Here is a 22,863-nt window from a genome sequence, read left to right on the forward strand (position 1 = left end):
GCTGTATGGTCAGTTTCACAATATTGATTCTTTCTATCCATAAGCATGGAATGTTTGTCCATTTGTTTGTGTCCTCTTTGATTTCTTTGAGCAGTGGTTTGTAGTTGTTGAAGAGGCCCTTCACTTCCCTTGTTAGCTGTATTCCTAGGTATTTTATTCATTTTGTAGCAATTGTGAATTGAAGTTCATTCATGATTTGACTCTTTGCTTGCTTATTATTGGTGTATAGGAATGCTAGCGATTATTGCACATTGATTTTGTATCCTGAGACTTTGCTGAAGTTGCTTATCAGCTTAAGAAGGTTCTGGGCTGAGATGATAATTTGACCTCCTCTCTTCCTATTTGAATATCTTTATTTCTTTCTCTTGCCTGATTACCCTGGCCAGATCTTCCAATACTATGTTGAGTAGGATTGGTGAGAGAGAGCATCCTCATCTTGTGCTGGTTTTCAAGGGGAATGCTTCCACCTTTTCCCCATTCAGTATTATGTTAGCTATGGATTTGTCATAGATGGCTCTTTGAGGTATATTCCTTGAATACCTAGTTTGTTCAGAGTTTTTAACATTATGTTGAATTTTATCAAAGGCCTCTTCTGCAACCACAGATAATCATGTGGTTTTTGTCTTTAATTCTGTTTATGTGATAAATCACATTTATTGGTTTGCATATGTTGAACCAGCCTTGCACTCTGAGGATGAAGCCAGCTTGATCATGGTAGATAAGCTTTTTGGTGTGTGCTGGATTTGGTTTGCCAGTATTTTATTGTGGATTTTTGCATTGGTGTTCATCACAGATATTGGCCTGAAGTTTTCTATTTTTGTTATATCTCCTGCTTGGTTTTGGTATCAGAGTGATGCTGGCCTCATAAAATAAGTTAGGGAGGAGTCCCTTCCTTTCAATTTTTAGAATAGTTTCAGTAGAAATTTGTACCTCTGATAGAATTCAGCTGTGAATGTATCTGATCCTGCGATTTTTTTTTTTTGGTTGGTAGGCTATTTATTACTGCCTCAATTTCAGAACACGCTGTTGGTCTACTTAGGTAATTGATTTCTTCCTGGTTTAGTCTTGGGAGGGTGTATGTGTCCAGAAATGTATTCCTTTCTTCTAGATTTTTTAGTTTATGTGCATAGAGGTGTTTATAGTATTTTCTGATGGTTGTTTGTATTTCTGTGGGGTAAGGGTGGTATCTCCCTTGTCATTTCTGATTGCATTTATTCCATTCTTCTCTCTTTCCTTCTATATTAGTCTAGCTAGTGGTGTATTTTATTAATTTTTTCAAAAAATAAGCCCCTGGATTCTTTGATTTTTTTAAGGGTTTTTTGTGTCTCTATCTCCTTCGGTTCTGCTCTGATCTCGGTTATTTTTTGTCTTCTGCTAGCTTTGGGGATTGTTTGCTCTTTGAACTGGTTTTAGTATCAATATTGTACTCGCTTCATAAAATGAGATGAAGAATGTTTCTACTTTTTCCATTCTAGGAAGAATCTGAATAAAAGTGGAATTATCTGTCCCTTGAATGTTTGGTAGAATTTACTAGTAAAACCAATTGAGCTTGATGTTTTATTTATGGGAAGATTTTATTGATTCAAATTATTTAATAGTTGGCAGGACTATGTAAGTTATTTTTTATTGAGGTTTGGTAATTTGTATTTTTGTAGTAATTTTCCTCTTGGTCTACGTTTTCCAATTTATTGATATAAAATTATTCATAATTCCCTATTATCTTTTTAATCTTTGTGATTCTGTCCCATTTTTCATACCTAATACTGCCTATCTATCTCTTTTCTTTATCTTGATCAATCTGACTGGAGATTTGTTTATTAGTTATTTCAAAGAACCAGTTTTTAGCTTCGTTGACCAAACTGTGTTTTATCTTTGTTTTCAGTTCATTAAGTTCTGCTCATGTCTTCATTTCTTTCTTTTTACTTTCTTTGTTTTTTTTTCTGTCTTTCCCCGTAACTTTTAACTTATTTTCTAATATAAGCATTGAAGGTTATTTTTTCTACTTTTTTTCTACATTTTTCTACTTTTTTGTGTGTGTAAAGTACAAAAATTGTCAATTGGGAATTTCGAAGTGGAGAAAAATATTTCATTCTGACTTTTAAATTGCCACTCTCAATTGTGCCTAAAATTCATAGTGCTTACCATGTCAAACAATATGATTTTGATATGTACCTGGGAAAATTATGCTTACTAATGTGGTTTTAATCTCATCATGTTTCTTATAGGATTCACCTTTATTTGATCTTATTAAACAATCAAAGGACCGAGAAGGACCAACTGATCACTTTGAATCTGCTTGTCCTCTTAATCTTCCTCTCCAGAATAATCACACTGCAGCAGATATGTAAGCAAAATATATGTTATGTTGACTATTCAAACTACAAACAGATTTTAAGCATAAGTGCGATGTAAGGTTCTATAAACTGTAGGAAATAGAATTTTGAATAATACATTGTTTCTGTTTTTAAGAAGTTAGTAATAAAAGATACATGACCCAAATAAAGTCATATAAAAGAGTACAGAGTGCTACTGAATCACCTAGGATTTGCATAATGAGAGCAGTTTTCATGGCAGAGTTGGCAGTTTAGGTGGAATAGGATTTCAACATGGAAACTGGAGAGGATAGAGGAGACAGAGGAGTGTGTTCCAAGAGTCAGAATGATATGAACTCAAAAGTATCAAAGGAAGCAGAAAACATTTTTCAGAGCGTGCAGGTCAGACCATTTGGAGTGAAGCATAGGATAAGTGTAGGGAGAAGTATAGGATGTGGACTAATACACAGTTGATTACTGTGTGCTGATGACGATGATGGGAAAAGAAAATGTAAACCCAGAAGTATCTGAAACAGGTCTCAATCAATGTAGAAGTTTATTTTGCCAAGATTAAGGACATGCCCAGGAGAGAGATCTGTGCCTTTCTCCAATGATGATTTTGAGGGCTCCAATATTTAAATGGGAAAGTCAGTCTGGAGGAGAAAGAAAAAAGGGTATGGTAATCCACATGTTGCAAGAGAAAAAAAGCTGGTAGAGAAATAGTCAATTATCTATCCATCTCATGCTGAGTGAATTGACATTTTACATAAGATAAGGTGAACTTAGAGTCGCTATCTGTAGAGGTATTTAACCTTTTATCTGTATTTATTTGTGTGGGAACAAAAGGAAAGGCAGTCTCTTGCGTGACTCAGCTTTCAGCTTAATTTTTTCCTTTTGGCATAGTGAATTGGGGTCCCAAGTGTTTATTTTCCTTTCACAAAAGCAATCACTAACTGTGTGCTGGGCAGTGTCCTAAGTACTTATTTTTTAATTTAATCTTCATAACAATCCGTAAGGTAGTAGATACTGCTGTCAGCCTGTTATCTAAAATGTAAAATAGGAATTAGAGAAATAAGATAACTTGCCTAAGGTCAACAGAATTCAAACCCAAGCTATCTAATCCCAAAGCCCAGGCTCTTAATCACTGCCTTTCACAGCTACATTGCCTTTCACAGAAATGTGCCTAATATTTTGTTTCTGTTTAATTGTGTGTAGGAACTGACATTACAGTATTCTGTATTAGTGCAGGGGCCATTTTCCAGAGACGTCATTTTCATGCTAACTTGTACCCAAAGTGTTTCTGGCATATGGAGACCCTGCCTTCATGCATACATTTGTTTCCTAAGTAATGCTTTATATAAAGAAGTTAAGCCTTTTTTTTTTTTTTTTTTTTTTTTTAAATTCAAGAAGCAGTCATCTGTTAACTGCCAGGAAGTGGTGTAGGCACTGGGAATACAGAAGTAAGATGGCCTGGGTCCTTCCCCTCATAGAGCTTACATTCTGGAGGAGAAACACAGGCAGTGAACAAGTAAACCAAGATGTAAGATGATTTTAGAGTATAGTAAGTGCTATAAAAGAGATAAACAGAGTGTTGTGAAAGAGAGAAATGGAGAGGGTGATAGAATGTTTAGTGGCACTTTCCTTTCTCTGAAAAAGTGATATTTTGACCTGACACCTGAAGGGCAATCTGATGCTGGCCAGACAAAAATCTTTATGATGTGCATTCCAGGCAGCAAGTGCTGTGGCTGTAGGGCAGATCAAACTTAGTTGGATTTAGGAACAGAAAGAAAGAAATCCTAGTGTGGCTGGGGTATTGGAAGAGGAGAATGGTGCAAGATGAGACTGAAGAGCCAAGCTGGGGTAGATCTTGTAGGTCCCCACAGGCCATAGTAAGGAGTTTGGATTCTATAAGGGCAGTGGGAAGCCATTTAAGCAGAAATGCAGCTTGCTATAATTTGTATTTTTAAAGGTCCACTCTCTGGCTGCTATCTGAAGTACAGGTGGGTTTGGAGGAAAGAAAGGGACAGGGCAAGGCAGAAAGCGAGGAGACCAGTTTGGAGACTATTTCTGTAGTTCAGATGAGGGATGTAAGTGACTTGGTCTAAGGTATGGTGTTAGAAATAGAAATGGAGAGATCTGGGGTATATTTAGAGATAAATTAATAGGTTTTACATTGGTTTTACATTGGATTTCAGGAATTTGTAAAATGGAGAAATTAAAAATAACCCCTAGATTTTTGACTTAAGACACTAGATGTAATGTGGAGCTATTCTTTGAGATGGGAAAATAAATCTAGAGCTCTGCTTTGTTCTTATTAAGTCTGAGATTCAAGTAGTTACATCTGGTAGGTAATTGGATATTTACACCTAGAACTTCAGAGACTAACTTTGCCCAAGTTAAGCCAGTTTATGATACTGTCAGTAAACTGAATGAAAATCCAAAGTGGAAAATAGACCAGACACTGGTCCTTCTAAAATCATTGTGATAATGAGTTGCTTTTCTTAGTGTACTAGTTAATATACTACATGTTGTAGAAACATCCATAGTAAGGTACAAATTCTACTTCCTGTTCCTTTGTTCTTAAAATTTATGTCTTTAAAAATAAGTTTGTTTGCCAACTACCAAAAGAAAATCAGAAAGTAGATCTAGATTATTCTGTTAAATAGGGGGCAGCACAGAATGATAATATTTGCTAATATCCTTGCCTTGAGTTATGCCTGACATATTTAGTATACAGGTGTAAATCTGTCTGAATAATGTTATTTGAAGTATTAATTCATAGAATTCTGTACTGTGTGATTTAGGTGTGTGTAAATCTGTGTGTGTAACTGAAATCTTAGATATGAACCATATCTAAGTTATCACCGTATTTAGTTACAACTAAAAAAATTTTGGGGAGAATCACAAAAACAAGGTAACACTAATATCAATACTTTTTTTTTTTTAGCTGGAATCATCTTATGGTCTCAATCCCACTATAATTATTAAAATTGTACATTATACATATATAGCTATTTTTTCTAATAAGGCAGCAATCCCCAGGAAAAGCCATTTATTAAAATAGAGTTAGATATGATGATGACAAGCAGTTTTCCTATTAATATATCTTTCCCAGCTTACATTTAAGTAGTCTGCTCAGTGAATTTGATATACAATACCAATTAAATAGACAAGATGTATCTGGGTATACAACCTTAAAGTGTGTGTATAGTCTGTGATTCTTAGCCAACTTCAAATGAAGACTTTTCCTTTAAATATATCTAGGTATCTTTCTCCTGTAAGATCTCCAAAGAAAAAAGGTTCAACTACACGTGTAAATTCTACTGCAAATGCAGAGACACAAGCAACCTCAGCCTTCCAGACCCAGAAGCCATTGAAATCTACCTCTCTTTCACTGTTTTATAAAAAAGGTTAGTAGATGATTCCTTTCAAGAGCATGGACTCTGAAACCAGGCTGACTGGGTTCAAATCATGTTTCTTCTATTTTCTAGGTACATTACTGGGCAAGTCACTTAATATCTCTGTGGCTCAGTTTCCTCATTTATAAAATGGAAATGATAATGTTGTGAGATCTTTCCTGACTATTCACAGAGTCGTTTTTCTGGCCGGAAACCTCTGTGGCCGGTGGCGCCTTTGACAGAGTTTTGCTCAGGCCCACTGGGCTCATTTCACCCCCTTGGCCTGACAGGCTGCACTTGGCTCACACTACCGGCTTGGGTCCCATGCCAGCCAGGAGCAAGTCAGACGTGGAACAGAGAGGGGTGTGTGAGCAAGCATGAGGTCTGGCCATTGCACACAGTCAGAAATACCGGCTCCTGCAGCGGGGCAGGCAGGTGCTGGCTCTCTGTGAGGCTGCAGCTGGACCAGACACACCACAAGCAGTTTCCACAGCTGGCATCAGGGAACAATAAAGTGGCCCCCAGAAGCTTGGAGATGCCAGAAACCACAGGTCCCCAAAGAGGGAGTCACAGCCCTGGCTCAGGGAGCTCCCAATTCTGGGCTGCGCGAAGGGCCGCAGCTCTTCTCTTTATCCGCAACATGACGTTTCAGCCCTGTTTGTGGTACTGTCCTTTTTGCCTCATCATTTGGTGGGTCCTGAGTTCTTGTCCTGCAACCAGGAAGAATGAGGTACACAGACAAGTGGAGGGTGAGCAAGATGAAGGGGAGATTTATTGAGCAATAAAACAGCTTAAAGAAGACCCACAGTGGGCAGCTCCTCTCTGTAACCACAATGTCCCGATGAGTGTTCAGCTCCTAGCAGAGAAGGTAGCTCCTCTCTGCAGGCAGGTCATCCCAACAAGTGTTCAGTTCTCAGCAGAAAGGGTAGCTCCTCTCTGCAGCTGCTGGTCCTGACAAGTGTTCAGCTATCAGTAGAGAGGGTAGCTCCTCTCTGCAGCTGCTGGTCCTGACAAGTGTTCAGCTATCAGTAGAGAGGGTAGCTCCTCTCTGCAGCTAGTTGTCCCATCGTCTCATCCTCTGCTCTGCTCTGGCTGAGCCTCGGGCTTCTATGGGCCTCAGTGGGGAGAAAGTACGTATCAACTGGTCCATGGGCAGCCACTAGTGGGCCCAGAAAAGGTACCACAAGTCCTCACTCCGGTCTGTGGGACTGGCAGCGCCCACTCCTAGCCTTCAGGCACTCCCTGGCCTGAAGGTGGGGCCTCAACAGGAGGCCCATCTGCCTCCTGCTGCCATCCATGCGCCAAGGGGCACCTGCAGGCCAGTGCCAAGCTGCCCTCAGCCCCCGCTTTGGCTTCCCCCATGCTTGTCAGCGCTCAAAGTCTGGAGAGGGCTGAGGCGGCAGGGGGCTGGTGTGTCAGCGCTGCCTTGAGCGTGCGCACACCTGGCTGGGCTGTGACAGCACCCAGGCTCAGCCCTGACTTTGCTCCGAGATTGGAGTGGGCGCTGGCAGCAGGGAGAAACCAGGCAGTGGGAGCAGGCACTTCTGAGCCTGAGGGCGGTGGCGGTGAGGGGGGTGCCATCCCGGGCCCCCAAGAGTACAGAGATGCCTGGGTCCACAGCCATGGTTTGGGTGGCTGCAGCTGCACTGGGGAGGGTGGGATCCCACCTGCTCCCCAGCCCTGAGAGCACAGGGATGCCTGGGTCTGCAGCGGTGGCTTGGGCAGCTGCAGAAGCACTGGGGAGCTCCTGTCCCTACTCGGAAGGGGCGGGGTTCCTACTTGTCCCCGGCTCCCCCGGGCTTCCTGGAGCATGCCGCCCCATCCATGCCTCCCTGCTGCAGCCGGTGTGATGTACATACAAAAGTAGTGCGTTGTTGCCTACTGCAGACACATTTAGTGGATATTTTCAGGACCTTTAAGAAGGCCAGTAACCAGGTCATGTAGCATTCTCTGAGTGTGTATATATATTGTGGGGTGGGGAGGTTGATTTGAGTGTCTGTGCACGCGCATATACTTCCTAGTGTACACCCACTTGGAGCTCTTTGAAAGACAGTAAAAGGTCATGTTCCTCCATGATAATCTTTTTCCTGATTTTATTCAAGTAAGAATTATGCTGAGCTTTACAGGCATATTGTCAGATATTATCCTTAGGTTAGAGCAGTGGATTTCAAAGTGTCATTCCCAACCAGCAGAATCCACATCACCTGGAAATTGTAGAAATGAGAATTCTGGGGCTCCAACCTAGACCCGCTCAATCAGAAACTCTTAAGATAGGGCCCCCAAAACCTTGTTTTAACAATCCTCCAGCTAAGTCTGATGTATGCTAAAGTTTAAGACCACTGAGATAAATTGTTAGCTTTAAAAATTTTAAATTAGCTTTTGCAAGTCATTGAAAGAGACATATAAAGGGTCTTTATATGATATTTAAAGTAGATGAAGGAAAATTCAATTTTGTGGATTCCTTTTTGCCAAATTTGCATTTTCAGTAGTTTTTATAGACTAAATAAATTACATATTGCAGTCATTTTACACTTAGGTAATCTACAAGTTTACCATTTTTCAACACAGTATGCTCCATTGGTATTTTATAGAGAAATGTGTGGTTTAATTTTTTTAGGACTGGAAAAATTCATAGACACTGGCAATTATATAATTTTTAAAAAGATTGTTCCTCTTTAATATTGATAGTGGGAATGACCAATGGTGAGTGATTATTAATGGAACTGAAACAAACCCTACTGGGTTGGCCTAATTTTACAGTGTCTTATGACCTTTCCTCCACTACTTCCCACCTCTGCCCCAATTTCATGCCATAATAGTTAATTCAGCATGTATCATTCTGCCTTATATGTACCTAGAACTGTGCTAACACAAGGAATCAATTATTTTTAAGGAAAATAGTAGTAGAAAAATCTTAAAACATCACCACTAAAGAACTTATTCATGTAACCAAACACCACCTGTTCCCCCAAACACCTATTTTTTTAAAAAAACTCATGCCTACATAGTGAAGCCTCCATAAAAACTCAAAAGGACCTGGTTCTGGGAGCTTCTGGGTATCTGCCCAGCTGGAGGTTCCTGGAGAAAAGCATGCCTGGGGAGGGCAAGGAAATTCCATGCCCCTTCTCACATGCCTTGCCCTCTGCATCTCTTCATTTGTATCCCTTGTAATATCCTTCATAATAAACCAGTAAATGTGTTTCTCTTGGGGGGGGGCGGGGAAAGTGGCAGAAATGAGGTTTCTGTTAAAATGCTGCTTAACAGCATTATAATCAGAGCAATTTCATGATTTGAAAAAAATCTACTTGTAATTCAAAATGAACAGTAAAAATGACTAATTCTTCTTATCCCCACAGTGTATCGGCTAGCCTATCTCCGGCTAAATACACTATGTGAACGCCTTCTATCTGAGCACCCAGAACTAGAACACATCATCTGGACCCTTTTCCAGCATACGCTGCAGAATGAGTATGAACTCATGAGAGACAGGCATTTGGACCAAGTAAGAAAATCAAGCACTTCACCTTCTCTCCTCCCTACTTACTTGTTAACTGATTTCTTTCTTTTTTCTTTTTTTTTTTGAGATGGAGTCTCACTCTGTTGCCCAGGCTGGAGTGCAGTGGTGCAATCTCGGCTCACTGCAACCTCTGCCTCCCAGGTTCAAGTGATTCTCCTGCCTCAGCCTCCCAAGTAGCTAGGATTACAGGCATGTACCACCACGCCTGGTTAATTTTTGTATTTTAGTAGAGACAGGTTTTCACCATGTTGGCCAGGCTGGTCTCGAACTTCTGACCTCAGGTGATCCATCTGCCTACGGCCTCCCACAGTGTTGGGATTACAGGCTTGAGCCACCGCACCCAGCCTTGTTAAGTGATTTCTAAAGAAAATATTAGATTCAAATGAGAAACTAGATCAATTTATTAGACTTAATATATGTTCATTTTTTGGCTACCATTTACATTTTTGTTGTAATTCTTACAAATTAAAGCTTTAACACTCAAGAGTATATTTTAGTAACTACTTATTTAATGAGACAAAAGATCTTACCTGTAAAAAAATAGGTGAAGAATCTTCTTATAGGCTTTTTCTGTGTAGTAGTGAGCTGGATATCATTTTAGTGTGAAAAAAGCATGAGACTTAAGAATCAGTTGATTTAAAACAATACCTATTGAATGAATGAATGAAATCAATTAGTTTACAGTGAGAGAATTATCTTTCATATCCTCCTTTTTCTCTATAAAATAGGTTAATAAGAACAATATACTTTTGGCTGGGTGCGGTGGCTCACATCTGTAATCCTAGGACTTTGGGAGGCTGAGGTGGGCAGATCGCTTGAGCTCGGGAGTTTGAGACCAGCCTGGGCAACCTGGCAAAACCCCATCTCTACAAAAAATTTAAAAATTAGCCAGGTGTGGTGACTTGCACCTGTGGTCCTAGCTACTTGGGAGGCTGAACTGGGAGTATTTCTTGAGCCCAGGAGGTGGAGGTTGCAAGTGAGCTGAGATCACACCACTGTACTCCGGCCTGGGTAACAGAGCAAGACCCTGTCTCAAAAAATTTTTTTTCTAATTAAAAAAATATATATATACATATATATAGTTAATAGCTTTAGTGACATAATTCACACACCATAAAAACCACCCATTTAAAATGCACAATTCGGTGGTTTTTAGTGTATTCACAGAGTTGTACAAACATCACCACAATCAATTTTAGAATTTGTATCACACCAGAAAGAAACTCCATACCCTCAAGCAGTCACCCGCTATTCCCCTACCCCCTAAGCCCAAGACAATATTAATCTGTTTTCTATGGACTTTCCTCTTCTAGACATTTCATACACATGGAATTATATAATACGTGGTCTTTTGTGTTTGGCTTCTTTCATTTAGCATGTTTTCAAGGTTCATCTGTATTGTAGCTTGTATCAGTACTTCATTCCTTTTCATTGCCAGATAATATTCCATTGTATGAGTATATACCACATTATGCTTATCATTCATGAAGTGATAAACATTTGGGCTGTTTCCACTTTTTGGCCATTATGAATAATGTTACTGTGAACATTTATGTACATGTTTTCATTTCTCCTGGGTACATACCTAGGAGTAGAGTTGCTAGGTCATATGATGATTCTATGTTAACTTTTTGAGGAATGCCCAGATCATTTTCCAAAGTGGCTATACCATTTTACATGCCTACCAATAATGTATGAGGTTCCAATTTCTCTATATCCTCACCAACTTTTTTAATCTTTTTTTTTAATCATAGCCATCCTAGTGGGTATAAAGTGGCATCTCAGTGTGCTTTTGATTTGCATTTCTCTGATGGCTAGTGATCGTGAGCACCTTTTCATGTGTTTACTGGCCATGTGTATATCTTCTTTAAAGAAATGTCTATTCAGACCCTTTGCCCATTTTTTTTTTTTAATTTTTATTTTTTATTTCTGACACGGAGTCTTGCTCTGTCACCCAGGCTAGGGTGCAGTGGCATGATCTCAGCTTACAGCAACCTCTGCCTCCCGGGTTCAAGCGATTCTCCTGCCTCAGCCTCCTGAGTAGCTGGGATTACAGGTGTGTGCCACAACGCTGGCTAATTTCTGTATTTTTAGTAGAGATAGGGTTTCATTATGTTGGTCAGGCTGGTCTCGAACTCCTGACTTTGTGATCCACTCGCCTCGGACTTCCAAAGTGCTGGGATTACGGGCGTGAGCCACCATGCCCAGCCCATTTTGTTTTGAGACATGGTCTTATTCTGTCACCCAGGTTGGAGTGCAGTGACATGATCATAGCTCACTACGGCCTCGAATCCCTGGGCTTAAGTGTTCCTCCCACTTCTGCCTCCCGAGTAGCTGGGACCATAGGCACACACCACCACGCCCAGCTAATTTTTGTATTTTTTGTAGAGATAGGGTTTTGCCGTGTTGCTCAGGCTGGTCTCGAACTCCTGAGCTCAAGTGAGTCACCCACCTGGGCCTCCCAAAGTGCTGGGATTACAGACATGAGCCACCACACCCAGACTGCCCATTATTTAATAGGGTTATTTGTCTTGTTATTATTGAACTGTAAGGGGTCTTTATGTAGTCTATATACAAGTCCCTTATCACATACATAATTTGAAAATATTTTCTTCCTTTCTGTGAGTTGTTTCACTTTCTTGGTAGTGTCCTTTGAAACACAAGTTTTTTATTTTGATGATGTCTAATTTATGTAGTTGTTTTCTTGTTATTGATGCTTTAGTGTCATATCTAAGAAACCAGTGCCAAATCTGAAGTTGTTAAGATTTATCCCTGTTTTCCTCCAAAAGGTTTATAGTTTTAGTTCTTACATTTAGGTTTTGCTCCATTTTGAGCTAATTTTTTAATATAGTTGAGGTAGGAGTCCAGCTTCATTCTTTTGTATGTGGATAACTAGTTGTTCCAGCACCATTTTTTGAAAAGATTTTTTCTCTCCTCATTGACAGTTGTCAAAAAATCAGTTGACTGTAAATATGTAAATATTTATTTCTGGACTCTCAATTCTGTTTCATTGATCTACGTAAGGTATTCTTATGCCAGTACTACACTGTCTACACTTGGCTGTAGGATGCCAAGCAAAAGATGATTATTTGGCACTCTTGGCAATAGTAGGTAAGAGCAAGAATGTTGCAGAAGTAATGAGTACTTAAATTAGGCTGTAAAGTTCATACAAATAATGTCTGATGTTTTAAAGTCACAGGGAATCATTTTCAGAACTTAGTTTTGCATTTAAAATATCTTTTATTGAAATGTAATACACATACGTAAAAACCTGTGTATCAAAAGGATACATTCTAACAAAAATTCATCAACTGAACTTAGTTATATAACCAGCATCCAGATCTGGAAACAAAACATTGTCAGCAATACATAAGACTCTCTTACATGCCCTTCCAGTCACCATGGCCTCCTCACCACCACCACCAAGTGTGTTCAATATTATTTTATCTGATAGTTTGAAACGTTTTCACATCTGGCTTTTTAAAGTGCTAGTTATACAAAATTAATTGATTCTAGTTTCAGCTTTTCTGGGAAACATTTAAGGGACAAGAGCCAAAGTTAGGGTAATTTACAAGCCAGGTGATCAGTCCTGAATAATTGAGCCTTGTGATTTGCATTTTGTTCTTTAAACACACTTTGGGTTAAACATTTCATGTAGAATTTCAAACTGAGCTCAGTGTGGAAAGAAATAACTCTATAGGAAATTAAACTTTTCTTTTTTGAGGCTAAAAGAAAGAAAATGGTATTTTTTTTTTTTTTTTTTTTTTTTTGAGACGGAGTCTTGCTCTGCTGCCCAGGCTGGAGTGCAGTGGCCGGATCTCAGCTCACTGCAAGCTCCGCCTCCCGGGTTCCCGCCATTCTCCTGCCTCAGCCTCCCGAGTAGCTGGGACTACAGGCGCCGCCACCTCGCCCGGCTAGTTTTTTGTATTTTTTAGTAGAGACGGGGTTTCACCGTGTTAGCCAGGATGGTCTCGATCTCCTGACCTCGTGATCCGCCCGTCTCGGCCTCCCAAAGTGCTGGGATTACAGGCTTGAGCCACCGCGCCCAGCCGAAAATGGTATTTTTTAAGAATAAAACCATGTAATAAAATTCTGACTACTTTTACATCATATTTATTTACTAGATTATGATGTGTTCCATGTATGGCATATGCAAAGTGAAGAATATAGACCTTAAATTCAAAATCATCGTAACAGCATACAAGGATCTTCCTCATGCTGTTCAGGAGGTAGGTAATTTTCCATAGTAAGTTTTTTTGATAAATCCGTATCCATAACATAGGTAATTTTATTCATTAATGAGATCATATATTCTGACCTTATTTTGTAAATTCACAAATGAAAATTGTTATATTATTTATTTGTAACTTAAATAGAATTGGAAAGATAAGGCAAATAATGAAAGTATCCATATCCATATTTTTTAATAAAGTTAACAAGTAATACTTTATCCCTGTAATAGGCAGGTATTTGTAATAAACTTGACATGAGTCATAGAACATTAGATATTCTTTGAAGTTATTTGTATTAGTTTATAGGAAAAGCCAATATAAATGCAGCCTTGCAAATAAATAATAAAAATGTTCAGTATAAACACATTTTGTGTTTCTGGTTTACCTTCCCTTTAGAGAAATAGTAGTAGTGAAATATACTTGGTATGACATATTTCATATTGTTTTGTGGAAAGTGAGTTGTGGGATATTTTTCCCATTTATTATTGGAGTTTTCAAAAGTAATACAAACCAAGTCATTTTTGTTTGTATGTTTGAAGTTATTTTCTAAATTCAATCATTTTAATTGTATATATCAGAGGCATCTGATATAACCTCTGTGTTTTTACCTAAAATTTGAGTGAAATCTATCACTAAAATATAGTGCCTTTACTAAATGTCTACTTCTTGCAATTGAGTAATGCATACTTAAACCCTTATAGATTGGGGGGAGTACCAGGAGGTACAGGCCAGAGAATGTAGTCCAAATATTGATACATAATGTTATTGGCTTTCGCTCAGCTCTGGCCCTTTGATTCCCTTTGATCATGCTTTCCATTCTACTAGCCTGTCTACTCCTGTCTTCTTAGATGGCCAGCTATTCCATCTGCTGCTGCCTGGCTATTTCTCTCAATCATTCTGTGACATTTCACTTCTCGGAGAGCAGCTATAATCCAAGCCTAAGAAGTAATTTTAGATTATTTTTTTCTTTTATAATATGTGCTTCTTATCAGTCAAAAAGTATTATAAACTATTAGAAAAGAAAATCTAAAGGTAGAAATTTTAAAATTCATTTAACAAGTAAATTTTACTTTTTTTTTTTTCTACTGTTCTTTCTCAGACATTCAAACGTGTTTTGATCAAAGAAGAGGAGTATGATTCTATTATAGTATTCTATAACTCGGTCTTCATGCAGAGACTGAAAACAAATATTTTGCAGTATGCTTCCACCAGGGTAGGTCGAAAGTATCCTTTGACTGGAAAAATCTAATGTAATGGGTCCACCAAAACATTAAATAAATGGTCTACTTTTCTGTTTTTGCTCTAGCCCCCTACCTTGTCACCAATACCTCACATTCCTCGAAGTCCTTACAAGTTTCCTAGTTCGCCCTTACGGATTCCTGGAGGGAACATCTATATTTCACCCCTGAAGAGTCCATATAAAATTTCAGAAGGTCTGCCAACACCAACGAAAATGACTCCAAGATCAAGGTGTGTGTTTTCTCTTTATGGAAGTAGTAAAGAATGAGAGGGCGATTATTTTGATCCAAGAATAAAAAATATAAAGCTTTCTTCATTTCAAATAAGCTAGACTCTTGAAACTCTATTTGCTTATTTAAGTAACATAGTAAGAATATGGAGAGAAAGAAAATCTATTTACTTGGATGAGTTTACACATTTACTTATCAGATTTCCTGACTGTTAGGGTATCTTCTTTTGTAAACAATTTGAGAACCAGTTTGGTTATATGTTTCAAAACACTTTCATATTTTTCTAAGTAGCCAATCTGCTAAACAAAGCAGGTTACTTTAGGTTGAGTACTTTTAGTTTGTAGTTTATTGGATGTCCTGTAAATTTTGCTTCCTGTGGATTTTGTTCATTTTGCTTGTTATATTAAATGTAGATTACTGTCAATTAAGTCTTTAGAGGTCCATCCCTAATCCTGCTGGCGGCCACTTTACCACTTTACCTTGGGCAGGTCTCTATCTGTACTTCACAAGGGTGCTGTGGATCAGGGAAATGATGAGTATGAAGCTGTTTTAAATGCTCACATGAAAGGTTGTGTGCAACTACAAATCATTATATTATCTTCCACATCCAACCACAAGTGCTCTCTGGCTTTGAAGTGCTTCAATTGACTAATTATATGTTATCACGGGCTATTTGAAACTGACTTTATTTGTGTAAAGTAGGAGGCAGATTAGCTAGTATAGTTAATGTAGTCTCATCTCAGAAATTATCAGCCCATATGGTTGTACCTAATGGGCAAGAAAAGGGGAATATGTTGGCCTTTCAGAAAACATTTGCATGGTATATTTAATTATTTAAGTAGTACGTACTCATTATAAAAATTTCAAACTCTACAGAAAAATATGAAGTGAGAAATAATTGGCAATATGATACAAATGCTCTCATGTGCCTCTGTATCATCCTTTATTTATTTGGTGTTCTTGTAGTTGGATATCTGTGTACTGATACCTACTACTTGTTCTAAGCTGCTAAGATGCCACGTCATGTCTATTTAAGAAAATTTACATTGTTCCATGCCACTATATGAAAATGTATACTTAGGTAGTTTTCTTTAATAGTGATAATTAGTCCATATTATGGTGATAATGATGGCTACTTGCTGATCCTTAGTGAAATAAATTCTGTGTTGGTATTCTTTAGCAAGAAAGTCACATTCTGAACATCCTAACTATTAAATCATTGACCAGGCATTAGGAGAGCATCTTAACACTACCTGGTACATTTAGGTGTTCTGGTTAATCAAATATTATATGTAGAATGATGGCCACTTATCAAGGAATTAGAGGACAAAAAATTCTCTATATTCACTAGTTCCGTGTTCATGTTTTCAAATCTTTGTTGAGTCATGTCAGTCTAATGATGTTCTTCAGATTTATTATCAAGAACATAAATTATATGGTTCAAATAAAGACAGACTAATAAAGATTTCTGACTCCATATATGATATATGATAGCCTTTACTATATCAATATAGAGGCTAATTAGAATTCTGATTATTACTTAATATTGTAAGTTTTTTCCAAATATTACTTGAATTTTAAATGAGAAAATATGAAAGAAATTTGATAACTTACCCATTGATTTACGAAGAACTCAGTAGGGGTAAACTTGAAACTTTCCTTTGCCCTCCCTAAATATGGGCAATAGCAGAATATGTTCTTGCAGACTTATAACTTTTGCTGTAAAACTAAGAGACTAGGTGAGTATATGATTAAATGGGCACTGTTACAATAATTCCCAAATGAATATAGTTTGTCAGTAGTTCTAGGGTAGAGGTAACCTTTAATTTAGTATTCCTAATAGTTCAGAATGATGTATCTATGCTCGTCTCTGCAAAATTGTATATGATTTTTTATTACTAATTGGCATTTCATCTTAACTTGACAGAATCTTAGTATCAATTGGTGAATCATTTGGGGTGAGTATTTTCTTTCTATGAAATTTAATAGTATGCATTGTAAGTATAAAAGAAATTAAAGCTTTCTATAATTCGAGTTTCTAAATGTAATTATTCAAACACCTCATCCAGGCATATTGCATAGAAATTTATGATATATATAAAAAATACTCCTAATCTCAAATCATACTCCTAATTGGTGAACTTCAAAACTTTTCTAAATATTCATTTGAGGTTATATAATACATATATACATTTGTGTATATACATACATATATACGTGAGCTGTTTTTGCTCATAACACTTCTGTCACCAAATGTGTAAGATTTTTTTCTCACACAAATCTTCAACTCTCTGGTGTTCTACAATTCAATTCGATTCTGACACTAATTACTCAGAGTCAGCATCAGACTCCACAGGTTCAAGGCTCAGTCCCACAAAACTGGTCTCACTGCAGACACCAGTCACAAGCGTCAGGTCCCCAGGCTACACCATACTTCCTTCTGACTTGGATACAAAGTTGGGGGGTTCCAGTAGTGCCTCTTCCTTACAGGTTTGATCCATTGCCAGAACTACTCACAAAACTCTGGAAAATATTTTACTTACTATTATCAGTTCATCATAAAAGATACAAATGAACAGCCAGATGAAGAAGTATTATATAGGGTGAGGTCCAGAAGAGTCCCTAGCACAGGGGCTTCTGTCCCTGGGGAGTTGGGGTGCACCACCTTCCTAGCACTTAGACATGTTTACCAACTCCAAAGGTCTCCCAACCTTATTGTTAGGGGTTTTTATAGGGGTTTCATTATGTAGGCATAATTGGTTAACTCAATCTCCAACCCCCTCCCATCCCTGGATAGAGGGTGGGGCTGAAAGTTCCAAGCTTCTGCTCAAGACCTGGTCTTTCTGGCAACCAGCTTCATCCTAAATTAGCTAGGTATGCACTAAGTATCACCTCATTAGAACAAAAGAGGGTCCCATTACCCTTATCACTCAGGAAATTCGAAGGGTTTTAGGAGCTCTGTTCCAGGAACCGGGGACAAAGAACAAATATCTCTCTATGATACCATGTATGTATGTACATAACCTCACAGGAATTTTATAAAACAGTTTTGAAATTCACTCATTATGAGTGTGATTTGAAATGAGATACTCCAAAATGTAAGCCCGATATCCAAATGTCACCAGCCTGTCCCTGCCTACTGGTCTCCTTCCATACATATGCACTTTTTGCTTGTCCTTCCTCTCAGACTTCTCAGACTTCTAGGATATTCTTTTTCTGGTACACTGATTAGGAATTGTTTACATGAGATCCTGCCTCAATGAAAGTGGCAGGGCTTCATTCTAGGAGATCCAAGGGAAAGCTTTGCTTTGAAACATTTATTCTAGGCTGCAAATCTACAACACTAGTTGGCCTTCCATTAAAGTCACTAATTCAGCAGTCCCATATTCAGTATGCATTACTATTAATATGTTGCACCATCTCCACTCCCCTGAGAGCTTATATTTTCAATTTTTTTATTTTTATTTTTAGAGACAGTGTCTCCCTCTGTCACCTACTTACCATAACCTCAAACTCCTCGACTCAAGCAGTCCTCTCACCTTAGCCTCCCAAGTTGCCAGGACTATAGGCATGCACCACCATGTCCAGCTAATTTTTTAATTTTTTGTAGAGACAGGGGCTTGCTATGTTGGCCAGATTGGTATTGAACTCCTGGCTTCCATGATCCCCTGTCTCAGCCTCCCAAAGAGCTGGGATTACAGATGTGAGCCACTGCGCCTGGCCAGAGAGCTTATATTCTTATAGGAATGCGAAGACTGCCTATATTATGTACTGCTACATAATACATTACCCCCAAACTTAGTGACTTAAAACAAATGTTTATTACCTTCATTTCTGTGGGTCAATAATCTAGGCATGACTTAGCTGGACCAGAGTTTCTCCAAAGTCTGTGATCAAGGTGTCAGCAGGGGCTGCAGTCATCTCAGGGCTCCACTAGAGGAGCATTCACTGGCAGACTTACTCAAACGGCTGTTGGCTGATCCTCGATGCCTGTTGGTTTCTTGCCCTTGGGCCCCTCCATAGTGCTACTTGCTACTCACAACATGGCAGCTTGCTTTGCCCAGAGCAGGGACTCTGAGGGAGGCAGGGAAATAAAGAGCAAGAGAGGGGTAGATGGGTCACAGTCTTATTGTAATCTAATTCTGGAAATGACAGCCCATTACTTTTGGTATATTATTTTGGTTAGAAGCAAGACAACAGTAGATCTAGCCCACACATGAGGGGAGGAGGATTACACAAGGAGGTGAATACCAGGAGGTGGGGTCATTGGGAGCCATCTGAGAGGCTGCCCACCACACTGCCTCAAGTAACTAGGGAGAGGTAAAAGTTTGTATGCCAAATGACCAAATGTTAAAATGTGCGTTACAAATAGTTCATGATGGGCTGCAGCTGTGAGGCTTTACAAAGGAGCTATGGGACCTTATAAGGACAGTTGGAGCTGGCTAGGTATCACATTGTGGTCTTCAAACATTTTTGCTTGCCATAACCTCTAAAATAATTGGGAAAAAGTTGAATGTACTTCCATATCTTAAAGCTGATAATTTAAAATATTATACATTTAATAGCAGCATGGGATTTAGTTTTTGTTAAATTGTATATGTGCTCCAGATAGATTTACCATCAAAACCTGTTTTGAATTTAATATTGGGAGAATTCACTTATTTAATTTTTGGAAAATAAAGCATAATTGGCAAAGCTAATTCTCACTGTTGAATCTATCAGTCAAATCAGATATAATTTCTATCAGAAAGTCTATATGACTTGTCAACATAATACCCACAAAGTGAATCAAAAATTATTATTCGTTGAACACATCATCTCTTATCAAATTCTTGTGACCTTCCCTCTGGTTATGTAATAGCCTAAAAGAAAAAAAAAATGACAAAAGCAAGTTTCCAGAAAGCTATTCTGACTTGCCTACTTCTGAAAAGTAGTCCTGTATAGTGGGTCCTGAAAATGAGGAACCAGCACTTGCAGATTAGGCAGTTGCTGGAGGAAGAATGTGAGCTGCATGGGAAAAGACAGGAGGATTTACAAAGAGTGGGTGTTTAATTGGGGAGGGAATTAGGTAGTTATTCTGATTTTTAGATATTTCATATATTTTATTTGGTCCAATGAAGCAGAAAATTAAAATGAAGTGATTACCTCTGCCCGATTTTTGACACACCTCAAACTATAACTTGAGGTTGCTAACTACAAAACACTGGCACTTAATGATTTAAAGTAAAGAATTATGTAATTTGTAGACTTCTGAGAAGTTCCAGAAAATAAATCAGATGGTGTGTAACAGCGACCGTGTGCTCAAAAGAAGTGCTGAAGGAAGCAACCCTCCTAAACCGCTGAAAAAACTACGCTTTGATATTGAAGGATCAGATGAAGCAGATGGAAGGTAGGAACCATTTTTGAATGTTTTCCAGTAGCTGAGATGGTCATCTGGGGAATCCAGAGTCTTAGCACTGCTCCTGACTTATACCACTTTCTTTCATGCCAAGTTTATTTGGCAGCTGTGAGAATGACTCAAAATAATAGATATGAGGGTAGTGCAAAGTTAAAAACACCTTACAAATTGTGTACCAACATGCAGTGAAGATAACTAATAAACCCTGATCTTTTTTACAAAGCTATTCATAAAATTTTGTTATTAACATTAAATTTAAAAATGTTCTCTTTAAAAATATTAACCACTATGTTTTGTAAGAACCACTGAAAAAATATATAGCATCATAAATTTGTGACATTTATGTTTTAGATGGTTAGTTTTTAAGTTTTAAAATTAAAAGCTACTCACTAAAATAATAGCATTAAAATAAGGCATCGAAAGCGTCAGTTACTGGAAATTTGAGTTTTCCATTTATAAATACACATGAAATGTTTTACATTTTTTTAAATCTGCAGTAAACATCTCCCAGGGGAGTCCAAATTTCAGCAGAAACTGGCAGAAATGAGTAAGTACTTATTTCACCTTGTGTAAATGAAAGAAACAATTGTGTACACTGCAGGAAGTCTTTTCATTCTATAAAGGAATGTATAATCTCTTCCGTTGGCAGGTTTGTTTATGCATTTAAAATATAATTCAATCAAGATTATATTATTTACCTACAAACATTTGTGGATTAAGTGTATGATGCAAAGTGAAGGTCATTTTTACTCTTCCTGTGATCTTTCGTGCGGAAAGACTAAGAAGTGAAACATTGCTTGACCACATTCAACACAGATGGCTACAGTTACAAAATATGTTAGCAGAACTACAAAGAGGAACTACTTAGGAGTATTAGATATAGGGAAAGGCTTTATAAACCTAGCATATGTAAACATCATCACCCTTATTTAAGGAATAACCTTTGATTCTGCCATTATTAAACTTTCCTTATTTGCAAATCTTAAAACAATTTCAAACGAAAGTTTCCATTACTGGAAATCAGAATTTTAATAAAGAACACTGTGTCATTTTTCAAGTTATACAGAGTGATATAATGTTAGGGTAAGTGGAATTCTATTCAAAACTACTCTGAGACTAGAAAAAAAATTAATCCAAGTACAGTAGATGGAAGGCACATCAGGAAAGAGAAAAATGTTGACTGACTACTACTGAGTTGTCTTAGGCAGCTATGGTAGTGAGTGTAACATTTCCCGGTATCTGCTGCCAGACCCATCGATAGGAAAAGGAACTGGGATTTTGAAAGAAGACAAATATTCAGGAGATAGGTGTTAAAACTATCGTTCCTAGGGCACAGGACACACTAATGAGAACAATACCAATTAAAATGAGAGGCTTTCTTTTAATACATCTTTGTAGATACTAACTTTGAAAATAAGATATTTAAAAGAATTTTTTTTATGTATTTTTTTAAAGTGTAATTAAAAGTAAAACAAAATCTTCTAGTTATAAACGAATCTCTTTTTGGATTTTATGTCAACTTCTATGTTCCTATTTTAACTTTTAAATAGTTGTGTCTTTCCCCTCCGTACATGAAAATAGACAAGAGGCTTATAACCAAAATCAGGCCTTGAAGACATAAGGAAACATTTTGGAACCCACAAATATGCACTTAAAAAGGAGCTGAAAGCTGTAAAAACATGTATATTTTCTTAGAGAAGAGTTCAGTTGCTATAGTTAGTACATTTCCCAGTGACACACTTAGCTATGGTGGCGAGCTTCCTCTGCCAGGCCAAAGTTCAGGACCTTTGTACATCTACAAAATTGTGAAAAAGCAGCCAGAATTTTAACCCCTGAGGCTAAGGCATTTCTTTTTCTTTTTTTTTTTTTTTTTTTTTTTTTTTTTGAGATGGAGTCTCGAGGATGCTCTTCAGCTTTTCTTAAACAATTACATTTAGGAAAGATCATCATACAATGCTGGATTGCCCAGAATGAAAGGGCATTCCATTTTTCCAAATGTGCTTCTTTATAAAGAGCTCATGCCTACCTCTAAAATCGAGTTAAGAATTTTTAAGAAATTTAAAATAAGTACCCTGGCTTTGTCTTTATTGTAATTCATAACATGCTTTTAACATGGCCATGCCCTGGGTAGGCATGATGGCTCATGTCTATAATACCAGCACTATGGGAGGGCAAGGTGGGAGGACTGCTTGAGGCCAGGAGTTCAAGATGAGCCTGGGCAACATAGCAAGACCCCATCTTTACAAAAAAATCCAAAATTAGCCAGGCATGGTGGCATGTGCCTGTAGTCTCAGCTGCTGGAGAGGCCGAGGTAATAGGATTGCTTGAGCCCAGAAGGTCAAAGTTGTAGTGAGCTATGATCATGCTACTGCACTCCAGCTTGGGCAACAGAGCAAGACCCTGTCTCAAAACAAAACAAAACAAAAACTCTGTGCCCAGTTTAAATGAGCTATGATCTGATGTATTTGCAGTACCTGCAAGGCATCTCCAAACATAAGGGAAACTATAGCTTTGTAAAGAATACCACTACTCACTCT

The 22,863-nt window shown here is 38.0% G+C and overlaps 2 protein-coding genes across 5 annotated transcripts in view; one reads left to right on the forward strand and one right to left on the reverse strand.

Moving 5' to 3' along the window:
• Positions 1 to 22,863, reverse strand: part of MED4 (mediator complex subunit 4) — a 1,135,161-nt gene that overhangs the window by 386,496 nt on the left and 725,802 nt on the right. The window lies entirely within an intron of this gene.
• The window catches only part of RB1 (RB transcriptional corepressor 1), a 175,546-nt gene that overhangs the window by 150,160 nt on the left and 2,523 nt on the right, over positions 1 to 22,863 (forward strand). For 3 of the 4 annotated variants that reach the window (XM_050766265.1, XM_050766262.1, XM_050766263.1), the window contains 9 exons: positions 2,226 to 2,344; positions 5,577 to 5,722; positions 9,067 to 9,212; positions 13,352 to 13,456; positions 14,559 to 14,672; positions 14,766 to 14,929; positions 16,856 to 16,886; positions 20,175 to 20,317; positions 20,824 to 20,873. In XM_050766265.1, coding sequence (XP_050622222.1) covers positions 2,226 to 2,344; positions 5,577 to 5,722; positions 9,067 to 9,212; positions 13,352 to 13,456; positions 14,559 to 14,672; positions 14,766 to 14,929; positions 16,856 to 16,886; positions 20,175 to 20,317; positions 20,824 to 20,873 — 1,018 coding nt within the window. Of the gene's footprint in view, positions 1 to 2,225; positions 2,345 to 5,576; positions 5,723 to 9,066; positions 9,213 to 13,351; positions 13,457 to 14,558; positions 14,673 to 14,765; positions 14,930 to 16,855; positions 16,887 to 17,071; positions 19,969 to 20,174; positions 20,318 to 20,823; positions 20,874 to 22,863 lie in introns of those variants that run through there. The other variant, XM_050766264.1, reaches the window with a different exon arrangement.

This window comes from Macaca thibetana, chromosome 17, assembly GCF_024542745.1.
Source record: "Macaca thibetana thibetana isolate TM-01 chromosome 17, ASM2454274v1, whole genome shotgun sequence".
Taxonomy (NCBI): domain Eukaryota; kingdom Metazoa; phylum Chordata; class Mammalia; order Primates; family Cercopithecidae; genus Macaca; species Macaca thibetana.